Source organism: Carcharhinus amblyrhynchos, chromosome 3, assembly GCF_965287045.1.
Source record: "Carcharhinus amblyrhynchos chromosome 3, sCarAmb.v2.hapA, whole genome shotgun sequence".
Taxonomy (NCBI): Eukaryota; Metazoa; Chordata; class Chondrichthyes; order Carcharhiniformes; family Carcharhinidae; genus Carcharhinus; species Carcharhinus amblyrhynchos.
This window is the reverse complement of record NC_137326.1, coordinates 13,567,143-13,588,674: the sequence shown is the minus strand read 5'-3', so window position 1 is coordinate 13,588,674 and position 21,532 is coordinate 13,567,143. Positions and strand designations below refer to the sequence as shown.

Sequence of the window (21,532 nt, the reverse complement as noted above, 5' to 3'; positions counted from 1 at the left end):
AGATTATTGTTGCCACCAGATTCTCTATCCCATTCCTGTACTCAGTCTCATCACTATTTGAGGTCCAACCTACCACGGCAGTGTTGTCAGCAAAATTGAAAATCGAATTGGAGGGGAATTTGGCCACCCAGTCATAGATGTATAAGGAGTATAGTAGGGAGCTGAGAACATAGTCTTGTGGGGCACCGGTGTTGAGGATGATCGTGGAAGAGGTGTTGTTGCCTATCCTTACTGATTGTGGTCTATGAGTTAGGAAGTTCAGGATCCAGTGGCAGAGGGAGGTGTCGAGGCCCAGGCCACAGAGTTTGGAGATGAGTTTGATGGGAAAAATAGTGTTGAAGGCTGAGCTGTAGTCAATAAATAGCAATCTGACATTGGTGTCCTTGTTATCTAGGTGTTCCAGGATTGAGCGCAGGGCCAGGGAGATGATGTCTGCTGTGGACCTGTTGTGGCGGTAGGCAAACTGTAGTGGATCCAGGTAGCCCGGGAGGCTGGAATTGATTCGTCCTATGGCTAACCTTTCAAAGCACTTCATAATAATGGATGTCAGAGCCACTAGCCAGTAGTCAATAAGGCACACTGCTTGGTTTCTCTTCGGTACCGGGATGATGGTCATTTTCTTGAAGCAGATAGGGACCTCAGATTGTTGTAAAGAGAGGATGAAGATGTCTGTGAGTACCCTCGCCAGCTGATCCGTACGGGATCTGAGTGCACATCCGGGTACCCCATCCAGGCCAGTCGCTTTCCATGAAAACTGCTGACATCTGCAGTGGTGACCCCAAATACAGGTTCATCCTGGGCTTCCAGGGCGGAGGGCATGCTCTCTCTGACCTCTTGCTCAAAATGGGCAGAGAATACATTGAGCTCATCAGGGAGGGGTGCGTTGGAGCTGGCGATTTTACATACCTTCATCTTGGAGCCTATGTCTTGCAGACCTTGCCATAGTTGGCAGGGGTCAGTGTGGCTAGCCTGGGACTCTAGCTTGGTCCGGTATTGTCTTTTGGCATCTTTGATGGATCTTCTTAGATCGTAACTGGCTTTCTTGTATTGGTCAGTGTCGCCTGACTTGAACACCTCAGACCTGGACTTCAGCAAGCAGTGGGTATCCCTGTTAGTCCATGGTATCCGGTTGGGGAACAGACGGATTTGCCTCTTAAGGACATAAACTACTGCAGCTGAAAGCCAAAGTATTTCAGCAGAAAGGTCATCATCTGTATGTGGTCTTCATGGGGCAAAACCGCTGGTGCTTCCTTCACCATTTTGCAGGACTGGAAGAATTGGTGCCCCTGTTCTCGTGGGTTTACAGCAAACATTAAAAGTTCACTAATTCCCCCATGGTCTAGTGTGAAAATGTTTGACTCAGCATAATACAAAGTCAAAATAAAGAAAAATATTGTGAATATTAGAAGCTGAAATAAAAGCAGAAATCTCAGTAGGTCTGACACCATCTAAGGAGAGAGAGAGTAGAGCCAATGTTTTGAGTCTGAATGATTCAAGATCATAGAATCATAGAACCCTCTAGTGCAGAAGAAGGCTATTCGGCCTATCGAGTCTGCGCAGACATCAATCCAGCCCAGGCCCTATCCTCATAGCCCCATACATTGACCCTAGTTCATTGCCCCTGACACGAAGGGGCAATCTAGCATGGCCAATCCGCCTGACCCACACACCTTTGTACTGTGGGATGAAACCGGAGTATCCGGAGGAAATCCATGCAGGCGTGGGAGAACGTGCAAACTCCACACAGGCAGTGACCCGAGCCGGGAGTTAAACCAGGATCCTTGGCAGCACTGCTAACAACTCTGCCACCATGCCACCCATCCAGACTTGAAACATTGACCCACCGGTGCTGTCAGACCTGCTGATAATTCTAAGTCAATTCAATTCCAGATTTGGTTCCGATTCTGTGTTGTCTGATCTCAGTACAGGATGTAACATTCCTAAGGCTAGAATTCCAGAGAACAATCATTATCCATTGACATCAGCCAGCAATTACACCCATGTCCACAATGGTTGAGAACAGGCTTGATGTCCTGTAGTTAATATTCTGCTGATTCCAAGCTTACACAAAGGATGGTCATTTGGAGGAAGTGCTACAGGATTAATTGAACCTGTGGGACGCTATTCTATTTTCATCATCTATTTCAACCTTCCTCTGGCTTCCTGGCCCATTCTCTTTTGGCAGTCTTGTCTGCTCAGTTCGAGTAAATTATAATTGTTGATAACGCTATTGAAGATAAGGTGCACCCATCATTGTGGGGATGTATTGTCAATAAGCTACCAAATAAATTGCATCCCTCCAGTCACTGAGCTCTGTTTCAGTCCTGCAGCCACAGCAAACATCAGGGAGTTATTGTGCCACTTACCAGAACAGAAAAAAACCGGAGAAAAATTCGTGGGCCACTAATGGGGAAGTGAAGAAAGCCAGTACTTAAGTTGTGAAAGCACAGAAAGCCAATGATTAGCAGTGCCTAATTTCCAATATTGTTCGTGCTGTGTTGCACAACACCAGTGAAAACCTGTTGCTTTTTCATTTTCCCTCTTTGTGGCCCCCAAGTCAGGGGGCAATTGTAGGAGAATCATCCTGAATGATTTGTTCCACCTTCTATCATCTACTTGGTAGGATAGCATCTTAGGATGGCATCTTACCAACGGATGGTGTACAACATCAATGCCAAAGAGAAATTGGGAGATTATTTTCTGTTAAATTGCTAAGGTGTTTGGGGATTTCTCACAGTAACTTCATTGCAGTGTGAATGTAAGCCTATTTGTGAGTCACAAATAAACTTCAACTTAAAAAAAAGTAATGGACTATATAGCTGACTTTGCTTTTACTGCTAGCCCAGTTTTATTTTATTGCTTTAATCTTTATTGATTCACTCCCACCCTTCACATCTCAACTGGACATATTCTCAACTTTCTCCCGTTGTCGACCGCGCCATACTTTAGTAAGAAGTCTCACAACACCATGTTAAAGTTCAACGGGTTTATTTGGAAGCACAAGCCACTAGCTTTCGGAGCGCGGCTCCTTCATCAGGCGACTGGGAGTTTTTGGAGTTCACATCTTGGCTCCATACTTCTCCAGTTGGTGGCGCTGCGGGCCAGCTCCGCCCTTCCCCTCCGGTTGGTGGCGCTGTCTGCAACAAATCTGCTCCGCTCTTCTCTCCAGTTGGTGGCGCTATGTACGGCGGACCCACTCCATACTTCTCCAGTTAGTGGCGCTGCGAGCCAGTTCGCTCTTCCCCCCAGTTGGCGGCGCTATCTGAGGCTGACCCGCTGCGCTCATCCTCTCCAGTTGATGGCGCTCTCTGCGGCAGATCCGCTCCGCTCTTTCTCTCCAAGTTGGTGGCGTAGTCTGCAGCGGATTCGCTCTGCCCGTCCCTTCCAGTTAGCGGCTCTGTCTGCGGCTGACGCGCTGCGATGTTCCCTTCCCTGCGGCGGACCCGCTCCGATCTTCCCCTCCGATTGGCGGCGCTGTCTCCGGCGGAATCGCTCTGCTCTTCCCTTCCGGTTGGTGGCGCTGTTGCCGGCGGACCCGCTCCGCTCTTCCCTTCCGGTTGGTGGCGCTGTCTCCGGCTGACCCGTTCCGCGCCTCCCATCCGGTTGGCGGCGCTGCTCCTCTAACTGGAGCACCGTCTTTTTCCGACCGTCGCCGGGTCGGGGCAGCCCAGGGAGAGCGGTAACGAAATGAACAAGTTAGTGTCCGCAGGGAATCACTGCACATAATTTGTGGTGCCAGTGGGGCGCGAGGTTGAGGCTTCAGTCTGGAGTCAGGCCTCTCCTGTGGGAAATGGCCTCTGGTTTTCCTGAAGGGGTTTTGGGAGGAAGCCGCGCTCCTCGGATTAGGAACATAATCCAGCCAGGATCACACTGAGGATCTGTGCCCAGTGGTCTGAAATACTGGGCTGTAAACCCTGTGTGACTATGTATTAGTGTCACAAGTCAGCTTACACTTAACAGCTTACAGTCTCACAACACCAGGTTAAAGTCCAACAGGTTTATTTGGCAGCACTAGCTTTCGGAGCACTGCTCCTTCAACACATGAGTGAGGAGTTCAATTCACAAACAGGACTTACACAGACTCAGTTACAAGATAATGGTTGGAATGCGAGTCTGAACAGGGAATCAAGTCTTTACAGGTGCAGACAATGTGAGTGGAAAGAGGGTTAAGCACAGGTTAAAGAGATATGTATTGTCTCCAGCCAGGACGGTTAGTGAGATTTTGCAAGCCCAGGCAAGTCATGGGAGTTACAGGTAGTGTGACATGAACCCAGGATCCCGGTTGAGGCTGTCCTCGTGTGTGTGTGTGTGTGGAACTTGGCTATCAGTTTCTGCTTGGCGATTCTGCGTTATTGTGTTTCGTGAAGGCCACCTTGGAGAACACTTACCCAAAATTGGAAAACGGCTAATGTCACGCCACTGTCTAAAAAAGGTAGCAGGCAAAAGGCAGGGAATTATAGGCATGTTAGTTTAACGTCTGTTGTTGGAAAAATGCTTGAATCCGTCATCAAAGAAGAAATAGCGAGGCACCTAGAGAAGAATGGTTTGATAGAGCAGACGCAGAACGGATTCATTAAGGGGAAGTCATGTTTGTCAAATTTATTGGAATTCTGTGAGGATGTGACTAGTGCGGTAGACAAAGGGGAACCAGTGGATGTAGTGATCCTCGATTTTCAAAAGGCATTTTATAAGGTGCCGCACAAAAGTTTGCTTCAGAAGGTTAGGGGGCATGGAGTTGGGGGTAAGGTGTTAGCGTGGATAGAGGATTGGTTGTCTAATAGGAGGCAGAGAGTTGGTATCAATGGGTGCTATTCTGATTGGCAGTTGGTGACTAGTGGAGTGCCGCAGGGATCGGTGCTGGGGCCTCAGCTACTTACCATTTATATAGATGATCTGGAGGAGGGGGCTGAGTGTAGGGTGACGAAATTTGCTGATGACACAAAGATAAGTGGAAAAGCAAATTGTGCGGAGGGTGTGGAAAGTCTGCAGAGGGATCTAGATAGGCTGAGCGAGTGGGCGAGGACAAAGAACAAAAATAGCCCGAGAAACAGGCCCTTCGGCCCAATGAGCCCGCGCCGCCATTTTAACATTACCAGTCTCTCCCCCCCCCCCCCCCCCCCCCCGACCCTTATCTATTGTTTTATGGCAATCCGCATTGAGGGAAACTAATTTAGGGACAATTTATTACTTCCAATCAGCCTAATAGCACATCTTTGGGGTGTGGGAGGAAACCGGAGCACCCGGAGAAAACCCACGCAAGCACGGGGAGAAAGTGCAAACTCCCACGGACACTGGCCCAAATCCATGTGTCTGCATAGCAAACAGTGATAGTCACTGAGCTGTCGTGTTGCCCAGCATCTGGTCCAGTTTAAGCACGCACTAGGCCAATCTCGAACATTCAAGGGCAGCCTAAGTACAACCCGTCATGTGTATGCCCCTTGATGGACATCAAGGCGGATGGACCTGGCAGATGGAGTACAATGTTATCAAGTGTGAGGTTATCCACTTTGGCAGGAATAGTAGTAGGAGGGATTACTATTTAAAGGGCGAAAAGCTGCAGCGTGCTACGGTCCAGAGGGACCTGGGAGTCCTTGTGCATGAGTCGCAAAAACCCAGTCTGCAGGTGATCAAGAAAGCGACTGGGATGCTGGCCTTTATAGCGAGAGGGATAGAATATAAAAGCAGAGAGGTCTTGCTGCAACTGTACAGGGCATTGGTGAGGCCGCAGCTGGAGTACTGTGTGCAGTTTTGGTCGCCGCACTTGCGCAAGGATGTTTTGGCCTTGGAGGGAGTGCAGAGGAGGTTCACTAGGCTGATACCGGAGATGAGGGGGTTGGACTATGAAGAGAGACTGGGTCTGTACTCGTTGGAGTTTAGAAGGATGAGGGGCGATCTTATACAGAAGTATAAGATAATGAAAGGGATGGATAGGATAGAGGTAGAGAGATTCTTCCCGCTCAGAAAGGACAGCAGGACTAGAGGGCACAGCCTCAAGATAAGGGGGGGCAGTTTAGAATGGAGTTGAGGAGGAACTTCTTCACTCAAAGGGTGGTGAATCTCTGGAATTCTCTGCCAGTTGAAGTGGTGGAGGCTACCTCGCTAAGTATATTTAAGACACGGGTAGATAGGTTTTTGGTAGGCAAGGGAATTAAGGATTATGGGGAGAAAGCGGGAAAGTGGAACTGAGCCACTTCAGATCAGCCATGATCTTAGTGAATGGCGGGGCAGGCTCGAGGGGCTAGGTGGCCTACTCCTGCTCCTACTTCTTATGTTCTTGTGTCAAAAATCAGTGGCTGAATGCCCTCGACCGCTGAAGTGTTCTCTGACAGGAAGGGAACACTCCTGCCTGGTGATTGTCCAGCAGTGTCCGTTCATCCGTTGTCATATCACCTGATGTATGCACTCATCTGATGAAGGGGCAATGCTCCAAAAACTCGTGCTACCAAATAAACCTGGTGGACTTTAGTCTGATGTTGTGAGACTACTTACAGTGTCTACCCCAGTCTTATGCCAGCAACTCCCCATTATGCACTAACACTGCAATGAAGTCACTGTGAAAATCCCCTAGTTGCCATATTCCGGCGCCTGTTCGGGTACACTTGGGGAGGCTTTAGCATGGCCAATGCACCTTTTCCGGACTGTGGGAGGAAACTGGAGTATTCGGAGAAAACCCATGCAGAAATGGGGAGAACATACAAACTCCACACAATCACCCAAGCTAGGAATTAAACCTGGGTTGTTGGACAAAGCCAGGAACCCAGCAGAAAGCCGAGTGTTTGGCAAAATAGATGTAGAATTCGGAATTGCTGAGACATGGACAATGTGACATAAAACCAGGGATCAGAAATGTCAGGGAGTAGTTGTCACTGAAAGTAAGATAAAGTCACCCTAATCCCAGATGACTGTCGTCTGCTGTCCCCTTTAAAGTGATTTTAACCTTAGGAACACCATCAGACAAGGTTGAGCTATTGCTTCTTGGCCTTTTGGCTAAGATCAAGTATGGTTTCTGTTCTTAATCAGTTTAGTATATGTCCGAAAGACTGCTGGTTAGGTGCATTGGCCATGCTAAATTCTCCCTCAGTGTACCCAAACAGGTGCCAGAGTGTGGCAACTAGAGGATTTTCACAGTAACTTCACTGCAATGTTAATGTAAGCCTACTTGTGACACTAATAAATAAACTTTAAAACCTAAATATCTGATATGTCCTCTGTCTGGGGGCCAAATATTGATTTTCGGGACTGTGAGACCATACAGGGGCTTGTTTCTTGTAGTCTAAGCATCAGTCTAGTCTTGCAGTGCCTCCAGAAATGGTGCACCCACCCCTCTGGAGAATTTTTAGAGTTTATGGGTGGCATGATGGCAGAGTGGTTGGCGCTGCTGCCCCACAGCTTCAGGTTTGATTCCCGGCTTGGGTCACTGTCTGTGCGGGGTCTGCATGTTCACCCCATGTCTGCATGGGTTTCCTCCAGATGCTCCGGTTTCCTCCCATTCAGAAAGATGTGCTGGTTAGGTGCTTTGGCCGTGCTAAGTTCTCCCTCAATGTACCTGAACAGGCGCTGGAGTGTGGCGTCTAGGGGATTTTCACAGTAAGTTCATTGCTGTGTTACTGTAATCCTGCTTGTGACACTAATAAATAAACTTTTAAAACCAAAGTCAGGACCTTCACGAATAACCTCAGCTGGTATGGGAATTGAACCCGCATTGTTGGTGTCACTCTGCATCATAAGCCAGCCGTCCAGCCAATTGAGCTTACTCACCCCGCCAACCCGCCACTGTTAGCAATGCCAGAGAATAGCACTCACACATTAGTAACTGTGATCAGAAATGTCAACATACAAACTAATTTGTGAATGACCTGCCACTTGGCGCTGTATTTGGCTCTTATTGCAACAGTCTGTTGTTTAGTTGTGGCAATTTGTTTTCATTTTCCTTTTTGCTCTATTCAGAATCAGAGCTGGTACAGCACAGGAGCTCATTTGACTTATTTCTATGCCCGCTGTTTAAGATTTAGTCCTAACCCTCCACCTTTCCTCTGGACCCCTTGCAAATTTGTTCTTGTCAGATAATTATCCAATTCCCTTTTGAAAGCCACAATTTAATTATAACTCCTGGTCTCTGGCAATGCATTCCACATCCTCACTGCCTGATGCATAAATACGATTTTCCAAATGTCACCTCTGATTCTTTGCCAATCATCATAAATTGGTGCCCGCTGATTCTCAACCCTTCTGTCAATAGGAACAGTTTCTCCCATTAAAAATTAACAGGGGTCTATTCAGAATCCTCTTGATATGGATTTCTCCTCTTTTTTTCCCCAAGGAGACCAGCCCCAGCTTCACCAGTTTACTGATGTAACTGTCTTTCACCCTGGCAGCATTCTTGTAAATGTTTTCCAACTCCAGTTCCTTCCTAAAGCCCAATGTTGAGGCCCAACTGCAGTTTTATAAAGGTTCATGAAAACTTCCTTGTTTATATATTCTATGTTATTTATAAAATCTAAAAGTCTTTCTGCCTTACCTCAACCTGCCTTCAGTGACTTGTGCTTACATAGCCCCAGGTCTCCCTGCTCCTGAGCCCTTTTTAAAATTGTATTCTTTATTTTATACTGCCTCTCCTCATTTTTCCTATCAAAATATGTAATTCCAAACTTCTCTGCATTACCAAGAGCAGCTTCTTCCCTGCTGCCATCAGACTTTTGAATGGACCTAAGCTGATCTTTCTCTATACCCTAGCTATGCCTAAAACACTACATTCTGCACTCCCTCCTTTCCTTCCCTATGAACAGTATGCTTTGAATAGCACGCAAGAAATAATACTTTTCACTGTAAGTACATGTGACAGTAAATCAAATCAAATACCGTCCATTTCACTAACCTATATTCTCTCCCTGCTTCACAATACTTCCAAGTTTTGCCTCATCTGCAGATTTTAAATGTGTCTTCTCTGCTCTTGTTAGCTGAGACTGTTGAGACATGTTTTAATAATTTTCTTTTAGATTTTCCTTTCCCCTGGTCAATCCATAACCCATTCTAGCCATCCTGAAATGTTTGTAGAAATCCAATATCAAAGGCGTTCTTATTTGCAATTTTCCCATTCATTAATGGTGAGTTGCCAACTCTGCAGACTTGCTTACCCATTTATATCTTGCCCTGATGCAGGCATGCCTCCCATTGGCTGATGACAGATTTCTGGTTGTCGCAGTCATGTCCGAGACCCGAGCCGGACGGCCTATAGGGCCTAATGGAAGATGTGCAGAGCTAGGTGAAAGAAAGATTGAGGTAAGTTCATTGTCCAAGTGATTGACTAAATTTGGGTAATGGGTCAATATCTCTAAAATAAAAGTCATAAATCCCAAAACCTCACATCCATATCCCCCTCCTTGAAGTCGCTCCTTAAAACCTGTGTTTTTGACCAAGCTTTTGTCCAAATGTCTTTGGCTGTGTGTTAGTTTTGTCTGATTATGTCCCTGTGAAGGGTTTTGGTTCATTTTACGTCGATGTTCATGTCTTAATGTTCCACCTCATCTTGGCTTTTCTGAACACCACATAACATTGTCTACACTGATCTGATAGTTGGAGCACTGCACAGCAGTCATTCAATCACAATTCACCTCTTGTGATTGAAACAATTACCCCCAAATAAGAATGCTTCTTCTCTGCTCCTGATAGTTTTGACAGCAGCTTCTTTATCCTCTCACAGCTTAAGGAAGCCCAGAGTCTATTAATGTCCCCTGGAAAAGAAAAATGATCAGTAGAGAATAAATGGCCAAATTTTTTTTGAATGGAATTTGGCTGCAGTTGGCAAGACCAATGAGTACTGTCCATACCCAGCTACCCGTGAGAAGATGGTGATGGTGAGCTGCCTTCTTGAACCATTACGATGCCTGTGGTGTAGGTATTCTCCAAGAATGCTATTAGGTAAGGAATTCCGGGATTTTGACTTGGTGACAGTGAAGAAACGGTCGTATATTTCCAAGTCAGAATGGTGTGTGAGTTGGAGGGAGTTTGCAGGTGGTGGTGTTCCCATGCATCTGCTCTCCTTGTCCTTCGAGTTGGTAGACTTTGAGAATTTGGGAGGTGCTGTTGAAGGAGCCTTGGCGAGTTGCTGCAGTGCATTTTACAGCTGGCGCACACTACTGCCACAATGCACCTGGATGGTGTCGAACCTCTTGAGTGTTGTTGGATCTGTACTCAATCCAGGCAAGTGGCGAATATTCCATCACACTCCTGACCTGTACCTTGTTGATGGTGGACAGGCTTTGGGGAGTTAGGAGGTGAGCTACTCACTCCGGAATTCCCAGACTCTTACCAACTCTTGCAAAGTGTTTATGATCCAGTTAAGTTCCTGGTCAATGCTAACCCCCACCCCAGGATATGAAGATGAGGATTCAATGGTTGTAACGGTGTTGAATATTAAGGGTTTTTTGTTAACTGTCTCTCGTTGCAGATGGTCATGCCTGGCAGTTGTGTGGTACAAATGTTACTTTGAATTATCAACTTGAGTATTGCTGAATGAAGAGACATTCTGTCAAAATTTTTCATCTTGCATTCATCAGGACAATTTGCGATAATCCCAATGTAGGCAATAACACATTTATACTGTTTGAGAAGTGAGCATTTGTTTCTTTGCTGTACCCATCACTCCTGGTAGAAGTCTACAAGATTATGAGAGGCATGGACAGAGCAGATAGTCAGAAGCTTTTTCCCACAGTGGAAGAGTCAATTACTTGGGGGCATAGGTGTAAGGTGCGAGGGGCAAGGTTTAAAGGAGATGTACGAGGTAGGTTTTTTACACAGAGGGTGGTGGGTGCCTGGAGGTAGTGGAAGCAGATACGATAGTGACTTTTAAAGGGCATCCGGACAAATATATGAATAGGATGGGAATAGGAATTAGGGTATGTCCCTGGAAGGATAGGGGGTTTTAGTTCAGTCAGGCAGCACGGTCGGTGCAGGCTTGGAAGGCCAAAGGGCCTGTCCCTGTGCTGTAATTTTCTTTGTTCTATCACCACTTCCCTTGGCTTTTGTATCATGAAACCTTTTATCATTTAATCCCTCCTCCCATCCATCCTATCACACTCCTTCCTTTTTGTTCTTCCTCCCCCTCCTCCCTTTCACTTGCTCAAAACATTTCTGTCTTTGATCAGTTTGATGACGGGTCATTGACCTGAAACATTAACTCTGTTTCTCTCCACAGGTGCTGTCTGACTCAGGGTTTATGGCCAAAACTTTCTTTGTGTGTCCATGATTCTGTGAGGTGGTGGTGGGAATCGATTATTTCTTTTTCCTCGTTTTCTCCCTCCCTACTCAGGAATTGTTGAGGTTCATTTTAAATGCACAGACAACACTTCTGTACCATATTCTTAATCAGTCTCACAACACCAGGTTAAAGTCCAACAGGTTTATTTGGAATCATGAGCTTTTGGAGCGCTGCTCCTTCATCAGGTGAGTGAGTGAGTGGACGGATCTGAAGAAGGGACAGCAATCCAAAAGCTTGTGATTCGAAATAGACCTGTTGGATTTTGACCTGGTGTTGTGAGACTTCTTACTGTGCCCACCCCAGTCCAACGCCGGCATCTCCAAATCATATTATTAATGTTGACAAGATGCTCAGCCAGGCTTTTTAATTCTTTTGTGGGAAATAAGTGTTGCTGGAAAGGTCAACGTAAGTTTCTCATTCCCAGTTGCACTTGGGAAGGTGGTGATGAGCCGCCTTTCTGAACCACTGCAGTCCATTGGATTCAGGTACACCTACTGTGCCATTCGGAAAGTAGTTCCAAAGTTTTGACCCAGTGACATTGAAGGGACGCTGTTATAGTTACATGTGAGGATGGATTGAAGGGGGGAGTTTGCAGGTGGTGATGAGCCCACGGTGGTAGATTCTAAGTGCTAGAGAGCGCAATTTTGGAAATGCTGTCAAAGGAACCTTGGTGAGTTGCTGCAGCATATCTTGTATTTATTAAAAATTAATCCAAGGGATGTGGGCGTCGCTGGCTAGATCAACATTTATTATCCATCCCTAACTGCCCTTGAGAAGGTGGGTGGTGAACTACCTCCTTGAACCATTAGGTTCCATATGGTGTAGTGCTGTTAGGGAGGGAATTCAGGGATTTTGACCCAGTCACAATGCAGGATGGCAAAATAGTTCCAAATCAGGATGGTTTGTGATATGGAGGGAAGGGAATAGCAGGTAATGGTGTTCCATGCATCTGATGCACTTGTCCTGTCAGGTGATAGAGGTCATGTATTTGTTTGGAATTTGCTATCGAGTGATTGAGGTAAGGTCAACAACTAAGATAGTTGGGTATGAGGAACTCCTGCAGTGATTCATTGAATGAGATTCATTATAGAATACAAGAAGTTCAGTCCTATGCTCACCTAGTATCCAGGCCTGCGTGCTTTATTAATGCTACTCATTAGGCAACATGTGGAGACATTTGTTTCTGTTCCTGGTGTTTAAACTTTCCTCCTACTCTGTGTCTTGTCAGTGAGAATTGTTGGGCAACCAGACCTGACTCGGGCATCACCTGGGATCCTCTCACTCCCTGCAGAACATAAGAACTAGGAGCAGGAGTAGGCCATCTGGCCCCTCGAGCCTGCTCCGCCATTCAATAAGATCTTTTCGTGAACTCAGCTCCACTTACCCAGCTGCTCCCATAACCTTTAATTTCTTTACTGTTCAAAAATTTATCTATCCTTGCTTTAAAAACATTCAATGGAGTAGCCTCAACTGCTTCACTGGACAGGGAATTCCACAGATTCACAAACTTTTGTGTGAAGAAGTTCTTCTTCAACTCAGTCCCAAATCTGCTTCCCCTTATTTTGAGGTCATGCCCCCAAGTCCTAGTTTCACCCGCCAGTGGAAACCACTTCCCTGCTTCTATCTGATATATCCCTTTATAATCTTATATGTTTCTATAAGATCTTCCCTCATTCTTCTGAATTCCGATGAGTGTCGTCCCAGTCTACTCAGTCTCTCCTCATAAGCCAACCTTCTCAACTCTGGAATCAACCTAGTGAATTTCCTCTGCACCCCCTCCAGTGCCAGTATATCCTTTCCCAAGTAAGGAGACTAAAATTATACACACTACTCCAGGTGTGGCCTCGCCAGCACCTTATACAGCTGTAACATAACCTCGCTGTTTTTAAACTCCATTCCTCTGGCAACAAAGGACAAAATTCCATTTGCCTTCTTAATTACCTGCTGCACCTGCAAACCAACTCCTTGTGATTCCTGCACAAGGACACCCAGGTCCCTCTGCACAGTGCTACGCTGTAATTTTTTACCATTTAAATAATAGTCCATTTTGCTGTTATTCCAAAATGGATGACCTCACATTTACCAACATTGTACTCCATCTGCCAGACACTCACCCACTCACTTAGACTATCAATATCCCTTTGCAGATTTTCAGCGTCCTCTGCACACTTTGCTCTGCCACTCACCTTAGTGTCATCTGCGAATTTTTACACACTACACTTGGTCCCCAACTTCAAATCATCTATGTAAATTGTAAACAATTGCGGCCCCAACACTGATCCCTGAGGCACACCGCTAGTCACTGATTGCCAACCAGAAAAACACCCATTTACCTCCAGTCTTTGCTTTCTGTTAGCTAACCAATCCTCTATCCATGCTAATACATCTTATGTAGCAGTTTTTGGTGCAGCATCTTGTCAAATGCTTTCTGGAAATCCAGATACGCCACATCCACAGGTTCCCCATTGTCCACTGCACGTGTAATGTTCTCAAAGAATTCCACCAAATTAGTCAAACATGACCTTCCCTTTATGAACCTATACTGCGTCTTACTAAAGGGACAGTTTATGTCCAGATGGCTCGCTACTTCTTGCTTGATGATAGATGCAAGCATTTTCCCTATAACAGAAATTTAACTAACCGGCTTATAGTTTACCTGCCTTTACCTACTTCATTTTTTAAACAGTGGTGTCACATTTGCTGTTTTTCAATCTGCGGGAACCACCCCAGAGTCCAACGAATATTGGTAAATTACCACTAATGCATTTGCTATTTCTCCTGCCATCTCTTTTAGTATCCTGGGACGCTTTCCATCAGGACCAGGAGACTTGTCTACCTTTAGCCCCATTAACTTGCCCAACATTAACCCTGTCATGATAATGATAGTTTCTAGGTTCTCACCTGCCATAGCCTTCCTGTCATTAATTTTTGGCATGTTATTTGTGTCTTCCACTTTGAAGACTGACACAATATACCTGCTCAATGCCTCAGCCATTTTCTCATTTCCAATTATCACATCCCCCTTCTCATCCTCTAAAAGACCAATGTTTACTTTAGCTGCTCTTTTTCATTTTATATATTTGTAGAAGCTTTTGCTATCTGTTTTTATATTCTGAGCTAGTTTACTCATGTCCATCTTACTTTTCTTTATAGGTTTTTTTGTGGTTTTCTGCTGACCTTTAAAAGATTTCCCAATCCTCTAGGTTCCCACTAATCTTTGCCATATAGCTGCTATATAAACAACCCGGCCAATATTCCCTTCTTGAACCCCAGGATTACAAAGCCTAACTATAGTACTCCTTGGTTGACATCTGTAAACTGAGTACAGACTGGCTTTGAATTGAGACTTCCTTGACCTGTTCAGCTGAGCTGCTCACTGGGTAAACTCAGTGAACAGCTGGGAGATTTCCTTTTGATGAAATCTTACTTTCACTTGTGGAAAGACAAAAAGTGATACATTAACGCATTTCCCCATTTTCAAACCACACATTAATCATCCTTTGCAACTGGAAGATATTGTTTGAATGCAATGAGTCAAGCCAACCACAGCCATTTTCTTGATCATGCAGCTAGTTGATTAAATTGTGTAAGGGGAAATGGTGGAAGTCATTCTGTTTCATATAAAATTCCTCTGCTGTGCTAAATACCTTGATCAATCTGGGAGGCATGGTGACATGGTGGTTAGCACTGCTGCTTCACAGCGCCAGGGATGCAGGTTCAGTTCCCGGCTTGGATAACTGTTGGTGTGGAGTATGCGCGGTCTCCCCATGTTTGCTTGAGTATCCTCCGGATGCTCCAGTTTTCTCCCATAGTCTGAAAGATGTGCTGGTTAGATGCATTGACCCGAACAGATGCTGGAGTGAGGCGATTAGAGGAATTTCACGGTAACTTCATTGCAGTAACTAATGTAAGCCTACTAATGACTAATAAATAAATAATAAAGAATTTAAACAGGAGCAAAGATGTGCGGGTTACATTGATTGGCCATAGTAAATTGTCCCTTAGTGTCAGGGGGACTGGCAGGGTAAATAAGTGGAGTTACGGGGATAGGGTCTGGGTGGGATTGTGGTCAGTGCAGACTCAATGGGCCAGTTGGCTTTCTTCTGCATTCTCTGGATTCGATTCGATTGTTCAAAAAGAAGCAAGTTGAGGAATACAATGCGGTAAGCATGTGTTCTTTACTATTAGATCATTACTAAACGTTCATTCAAATCTGGGAGGATCAGATTTCAAAGATGTAGGTTTGATGGCACATTTCATTACATTTAATAATGGAATTTGAGTCTTTGGGGCAGCACGATGGCACAGTGGTTAGCACTGCTGCCTCACAGCGCCGGGGACCTGGGCTCGATTCCTGGCCTGCGTGACTACCTGTGCAGAGTCTGCATGTTCTCCCCGTGTCAGCGTGGGTTTCCTCCAGATGCTCTGGTTTCCTTCAACAGTCTGAAAGATGTGCTGGTTAGATGCATTGGCCATGCTAAATTCTCCCTCAGTATACCCGAGCAGTCGCCGGAATGTAGTTACTCGGGGAGTAAGCCTATTTGTGACACGAATAAATAAACTTGACGATTGTTATAGCTAATAATGTGCATTTTATAGAAAGAAAGTGCATTTATAAAGCGCCTCTTACGACGTAGGATATCCCACAGTGCTCCATAGGCAATGAAGTAGTTTGGAAATCTAGTCATTATTTTAATTCAGAGATCTGTGGTAGCCAACTTTGTGCATAGCAAGGTCCCACTGACAGCAACAAGGTAAATAATCAAAAATAAGTGATGTTTGTTAATGAATAAATGTTTGACAGGAAATCCCCTGTTCTTTCTGGAGTATTGCCATGGGATTTTTTTCATCCACTATAAAGTCATAGAGGTTTACAGCATGGAAACAGGCCTTTTGTCTCAACTTGTCCATGCTGCCTTTTTTAAAACCCCTAAGCTAGTCCCAATTGCCCGCATTTGGTCCATATCCCTCTATACCAATCTTACCCATGTAACTATCTAAATGCTTTTTAAAAGACAAAATTGTATCTGCCTCTACTACTATCTCTGGCAGCTTGTTCCAGACACCACTCTCTGTGTGAAAAAATTGCCCCTCTGGACAATCTTGTATCTCTCCCCTCTCAGCTTAAATCTATGCCCTCTAGTTTTAAATTCCTCTATCTTTGGGAAAAGATATTGACTATCTAGCTGATCTGTGCCCTTCATTATTTTATAGACCACTGTAAGATCACCCCTCAGCTTCCTACACCCCAGAGAAAATGTCCCAGTCTATCCAGCCTCTCCTTATAACTCAAACCATCAAGCCTTGGTAGCAGCCTAGTAAACCTTTTCTGCACTCTTTCTAGTTTAATAATATCCTTTCTATAATAGGGTGACCAGAACTGCACGCAGTATTCCAAGTATGACCTTACCAATGTCTTGTACAACTTCAACAAGATGACCCAACTCCTGCACTCAACGTTCTGACCGACAAAATCAAGCATGCCAAAGTCCACCTGTGACCCCACTTTCAAGGACCATGAACATGTTTCCCTAGGTCTCTTTGTTCTGTAACTCTCCCCAATGCCCTACCAATAACTGAGTAAGTCCTGCCCTGGTTCAGTCTACCAAAATGCATCACCTCGTATTTGTCTAAATAAAACTCCATCTACCATTCATCAGCCCACTGGCCCAATTGATCAAGATCCCGTTGCAATCAGAGATAACTTTTTTAATTGTCCACTGTGCCACCAATCTTGGTGTCATTTACAAATTTACTAACCATGCCTCCTATATTCTCATCCAAATCATTAATGTAAATGACAAATAACAGTGGACCCAGCACTGATCCCTGAGACAGACTGCTGGTCCTGTGACATGTAGGACCCTCAAGTTAAATTGCATCCTAAACACAGTGCCCCTGTCAATGCAGCACTTGTTTAATACTGTACTCAAGTGTTCACCAGGATTCTGTGTTTAACTTTGGGAGCAGTATTTATACCTGCATCTTTCTAACTTAGGCAAGAGTGAAGACTGTCGCCCCTGTACTTCATACTAATCAGAATTTTGTGTGTATTGGAAGAAGAGTTATAGTTAATATAGCTAGTAATCAAAATTAATCTGTATTTGTGATCCGTGCTGAGATCTTTGGTGTTTGTAATATATGTAAATGATTTGGTGGAAAATGTAACTGGATTGATTGGTAAGTTTGCAGATGACACAAAGGTTGGTGGATTTGCGGATAGCGATGAGGACCAGGATATAGATCAGTTGGAGACTTGGGCGGAGAAATGGCAGGTGGAGTTTAATCTGGACAAACGTGAGGTAATGCATTTTGGAAAATCTAATACAGATAGGAAATATACAGTAAGTGGCAGAACCCTTAAGAGTATTGATAGACAAAGGGATATGGGTGTTCAGGTACACAGGTCATGGAAAGTGGCAACGCAGGTGGAGAAGGCAGTCACGAAGACATACAGTATGCTTGCTTTCATTGGCCGGGGTATTGAGTTTAAAAATTGGCAAGTCGTGCTGTAGCTTTATAGAATCTTAGTTAGGCCGCACCTGGAATATAGTGTTCAATTTTGGTCGCCACACTACCAGAAGGATATGGAGGCTTTGGAGAGGGTACAGAACAGATTTAACAGGATGTTGCCTGATATGGAGGGCATTAACTATGAGGAAAGGTTGGAGAAACTTGGTTTGTCCTCACTGGAGCAACAGAGGTTGAGGGGAGATCTGATAGAAGTCTACAAGATTATGAGAGGCATGGACAGAGTGGATAGTCAGAAGCTTTCTCCCACGGTGGAAGAGTCAATTACTAGGGGCTATAGCTTTACGGTGCGAAGGGCAAGGTTTAAAGGAAATGTACGAGGCAGACTTTTTACACAGAGTAGTGGATGCTGGAACTCGTTGCCGGGTGAGGTAGTGGAAGCGGATACGATAGTCTTGACAAATACATGTATAGGATGGGAATAGAGGGATACGGTCCCCTGAAGGTAGGGGGTTTTAATTAAGTCGGACAGCATGGTCGGTACAGGCTTGGAGGGTCGAAGGGCCTGTTCCTGTGCTGTAATTTTCTCTGTTCTTTGTATTGCGTTCTAACGGATTTAACTCTATATTTCTACTCTTGAGTATTGTACAGTTAGATTAACTGCCTGTAGATTTAATGAAAGAAAATTGCTTATTTGTCTGCAGATCCCAAGTTGAATCATTTTTTTCTGAGACGTCTAGTGAGAGAAAGCTGGGTAGATTTGTCAGCGGCTATATTTTCTGTTAAAAATAGATATAAAAAGCAAGTTCACCCTGGATTTTGTTCACCCTGAAACCAATACCTCAGTTATCGATATCTGATGTGGTGTGATCAGTCTTGCTGCAGTTTTCATTCTTCTGATGTCCTGTCATGCGGCATTGATGAAGTTGTTAGGACAGCCACACCTAGCAGAGAGCTTCCAGAGTCGCGGCCTATTGTAGACCATGAACAAATTGTTATTCTTGCCAGTTACCCTGAATTTGCCTTGCAACATAGATCATGTTCACTGTTGTGCTTGGAATAGGATCGTCACTGGGTTTCAAGATGACCTTTGAATTTCGTGGTAAAAGCAAATTACTGCGGATGTTGGAATCGGAAACAAAAACAGAAAATGCTGGAAAATCTCAGTAGGTCTGACAGCACCTGTGGGGAGAGAGTAGAGCCAATGTTTCAAGTCCAGATAACACTTTGTCAGAGCTGACGTTGAGCTGTGATGAAGGGTCATCTAGACTAAAGACGTTGGCTCTATTGAATTTGTTCAGCTGGCTCAGGAGAACCCTGGCAAGGATTTTACCCAGTAAGAAGTCTCACAACACCAGGTTAAAGACCAACAGGTTTATTTGATCGCAAAAGCCACTAGTTTTCAGAGCCCTGTTTCTTCATCAGGTGAGTGGGATTTCAGTTCACAAACAGGGCATATAAAGACACAAACTCAATTTACAAAATAATGGTTGGAATGCGAGTCTTCACAGGGTAATCAAGGTACAGACAATGTGAGTGGAGAGAGGGTTAAGCGCAGGCTAAAGAGATGTGTATTGTCTCCAGCCAGGACAGTTAGCGAGATTTTGCAAGCCCAGGCAAGTCATGGGGGTTACAGATAACGTGACATGAACCCAAGATCCCGGTTGAGGCCGTCCTGTTGTATGGAACTTGGCTGTAAGTCTCTGTTCAGCGATTCTGCGCTATCATGTGTCGTAAAGGCCGCCTTGGAGAACGCTTACCTGAAGATCAGAGGCCGAGTGCCCGTGACCGTTGAAATGTTCCCCAACAGGAAGAGAACACTCTTGCTTGGTGATTGTCGAGCGGTGTTCATTCATCCGTTCATAGGATTTTACCAGCCAGGGATAGAGTGAGACACTACAACGTTTCCACTGTTGAAACTGTCCCCTTCACATTTGTGCAGTGTGATAGCTATCATGTCTTTCAACCCTCAGGAACCACTTCTTTATCTCAGATTAGTATGTGAGCCCAGAGCGAGAGGTGTGGGTGGATGGGAGAATTTTGAAGGCTGTGAACCTACTTATACTGATCCCCAGCAACTAAGAGGGAATTCCTCTGTCCTCTTTGTGATATAAAAGCTTGTGCTGCCTCCCTCCTGTTTGACGTCTCTCCCTGTCGCTGCTCCCTGTGCCTCACCCTCCCCTTCCCTGCTGCTCGCCAACTGTCCCTTCCAACTTGCCATTTTCTGTGAATGAGGGCTCAACAGAGGGGTAGCAAGAGGCGAGGAAGCAACCAAAGGAACAAGGGAGGCAGCAAATGGGAGAGGGAGGTGGTGAGCAGCAACATTCCACAGATCCATTTAATAACTTAATTTGCATACACTTGTCAGTTTCTTAGTAAATTAGATATTTCCAAATTAAAAATCTTTCAAGACGTACATGTTAGGAGGTTTGTGGGTCTAAGAAAATCAGCACACTTCGAAAAGTTTTCAGGAACATGTGCAATCAGTGGAGTCTCTCAGTTCCAACTTGGAGGGCATGACCAGTTTGAGGACATGATTCAGGTGAATTGAATCTTGAACCAACATAAAAGATAATGGAAAACATAAACATAAGCATATTTGGGCATAACTCACACTTATTTACTTTGCACATTCTCCCCGTGTCTATGTGGGTTTCCTCCGGGTGCTCTGGTTTCTTCCCACAATCCAAAAATGCGCATGTTAGGTGGATTAGCCATGCTACCTTGTCTCTTAGTGTCCCAAATTCTGTAGGTTAGGGGATTAGCAGGGTAAATGCATGAGGTGAAAGGGATAGGGCAGGGGGTGGTCCTGGGTAAGATGCTGAAAGTAAGTATGCAGGCACAGCAGGCAGCAAAGAAGGCAAATGGTATGTTGGCCTTCACAGCAAAAGGATTTGAGTATAGGGATAGGGATTTTTTGCTGCAATTGTATAGGGCATTGGTGCGGCCATACCTGGAATATTGTGCAGTTTTGGTGTCCTTATCTGAGGAAGGATGTCCTTGCTGCAGAGGGAGTACAGCGAAGTTTACCAGGCTGATTCCTGGGATGGCAGGTCTGACTATGAGGAGAGACTAAATTGGTTAGGATTATATTCACTGGAGTTTAGAAGAGTCAGAGGGGATCTCAGAATTATAAAGTTCTAACACGGTTAGACAGGGTAGATTCAGAAAGAATATTCCCAATGGTGGGAAAGTCCAGAACTAGGGGTCATAGTTTGAGGACAAGAGGTAAACCTTTTAGAACTGAGGTGAGGAAAAATTTCTTCACCGAGAAGGTGGTGAATGTGTGAAATTCACTCCCACAGAATGTAGCTGAGGCCAAAACATGTGATTTCAAGAAGAAATTATTTATAGCTCTTGGGGCTAAAGGGATCTAGGGATATGGGGAGAAGGGAGGGGGGAATAGGATATTGAATTTGATGACCAGCCGTGATCAAAATGAATGGTGGAGCAGGCTGAAAGGGCTGAATGGCTTATTCCTGCCTCTAGTTTCTATGCCCTATCAGAGAGTCAGTGCACACTCAATGGGCTGAATAGCCTCCTTCTGCACTGTAGAGATTTTATGATTCTGTGATACTTAACCCTATGTTTATAACTCCATCTTTATGGAAGTTCATCTGATTGAACTTGAAATTGGGCACACAATGAATGGAAGCTCTATCTTGTGGGTGGGATTTAACACACAGCTCTGGATTCAGCTGAGCAGTAAGAAGGTCAGTGGATTAAATCAGTGCAAACTGACAAGGTAATTAAAGGGGCCAAAACAAATAGCATCAGTTTTGTGGATGCTGAGATGTGAGAAAT

General features: G+C 44.9%; 1 protein-coding gene and 1 pseudogene across 1 annotated transcript in view; both read left to right on the top strand.

Annotated features, from left to right (window-relative positions):
• The first annotated feature begins 3,569 nt into the window (after positions 1-3,569).
• The window catches only part of LOC145335809 (hyaluronidase-like), a 55,708-nt gene continuing 37,745 nt past the window's right edge, over positions 3,570-21,532 (top strand). Inside the window, exons 1-2 of the mRNA XM_080181539.1 lie at positions 3,570-3,695; positions 9,160-9,279. Of these exons, the coding sequence (XP_080037665.1) occupies positions 9,205-9,279 (75 nt within the window). The 5' untranslated portion in view covers positions 3,570-3,695; positions 9,160-9,204. The remainder of the gene's footprint in view (positions 3,696-9,159; positions 9,280-21,532) is intronic.
• On the top strand, positions 6,968-7,091 carry LOC145341609 (U2 spliceosomal RNA; annotated as a pseudogene).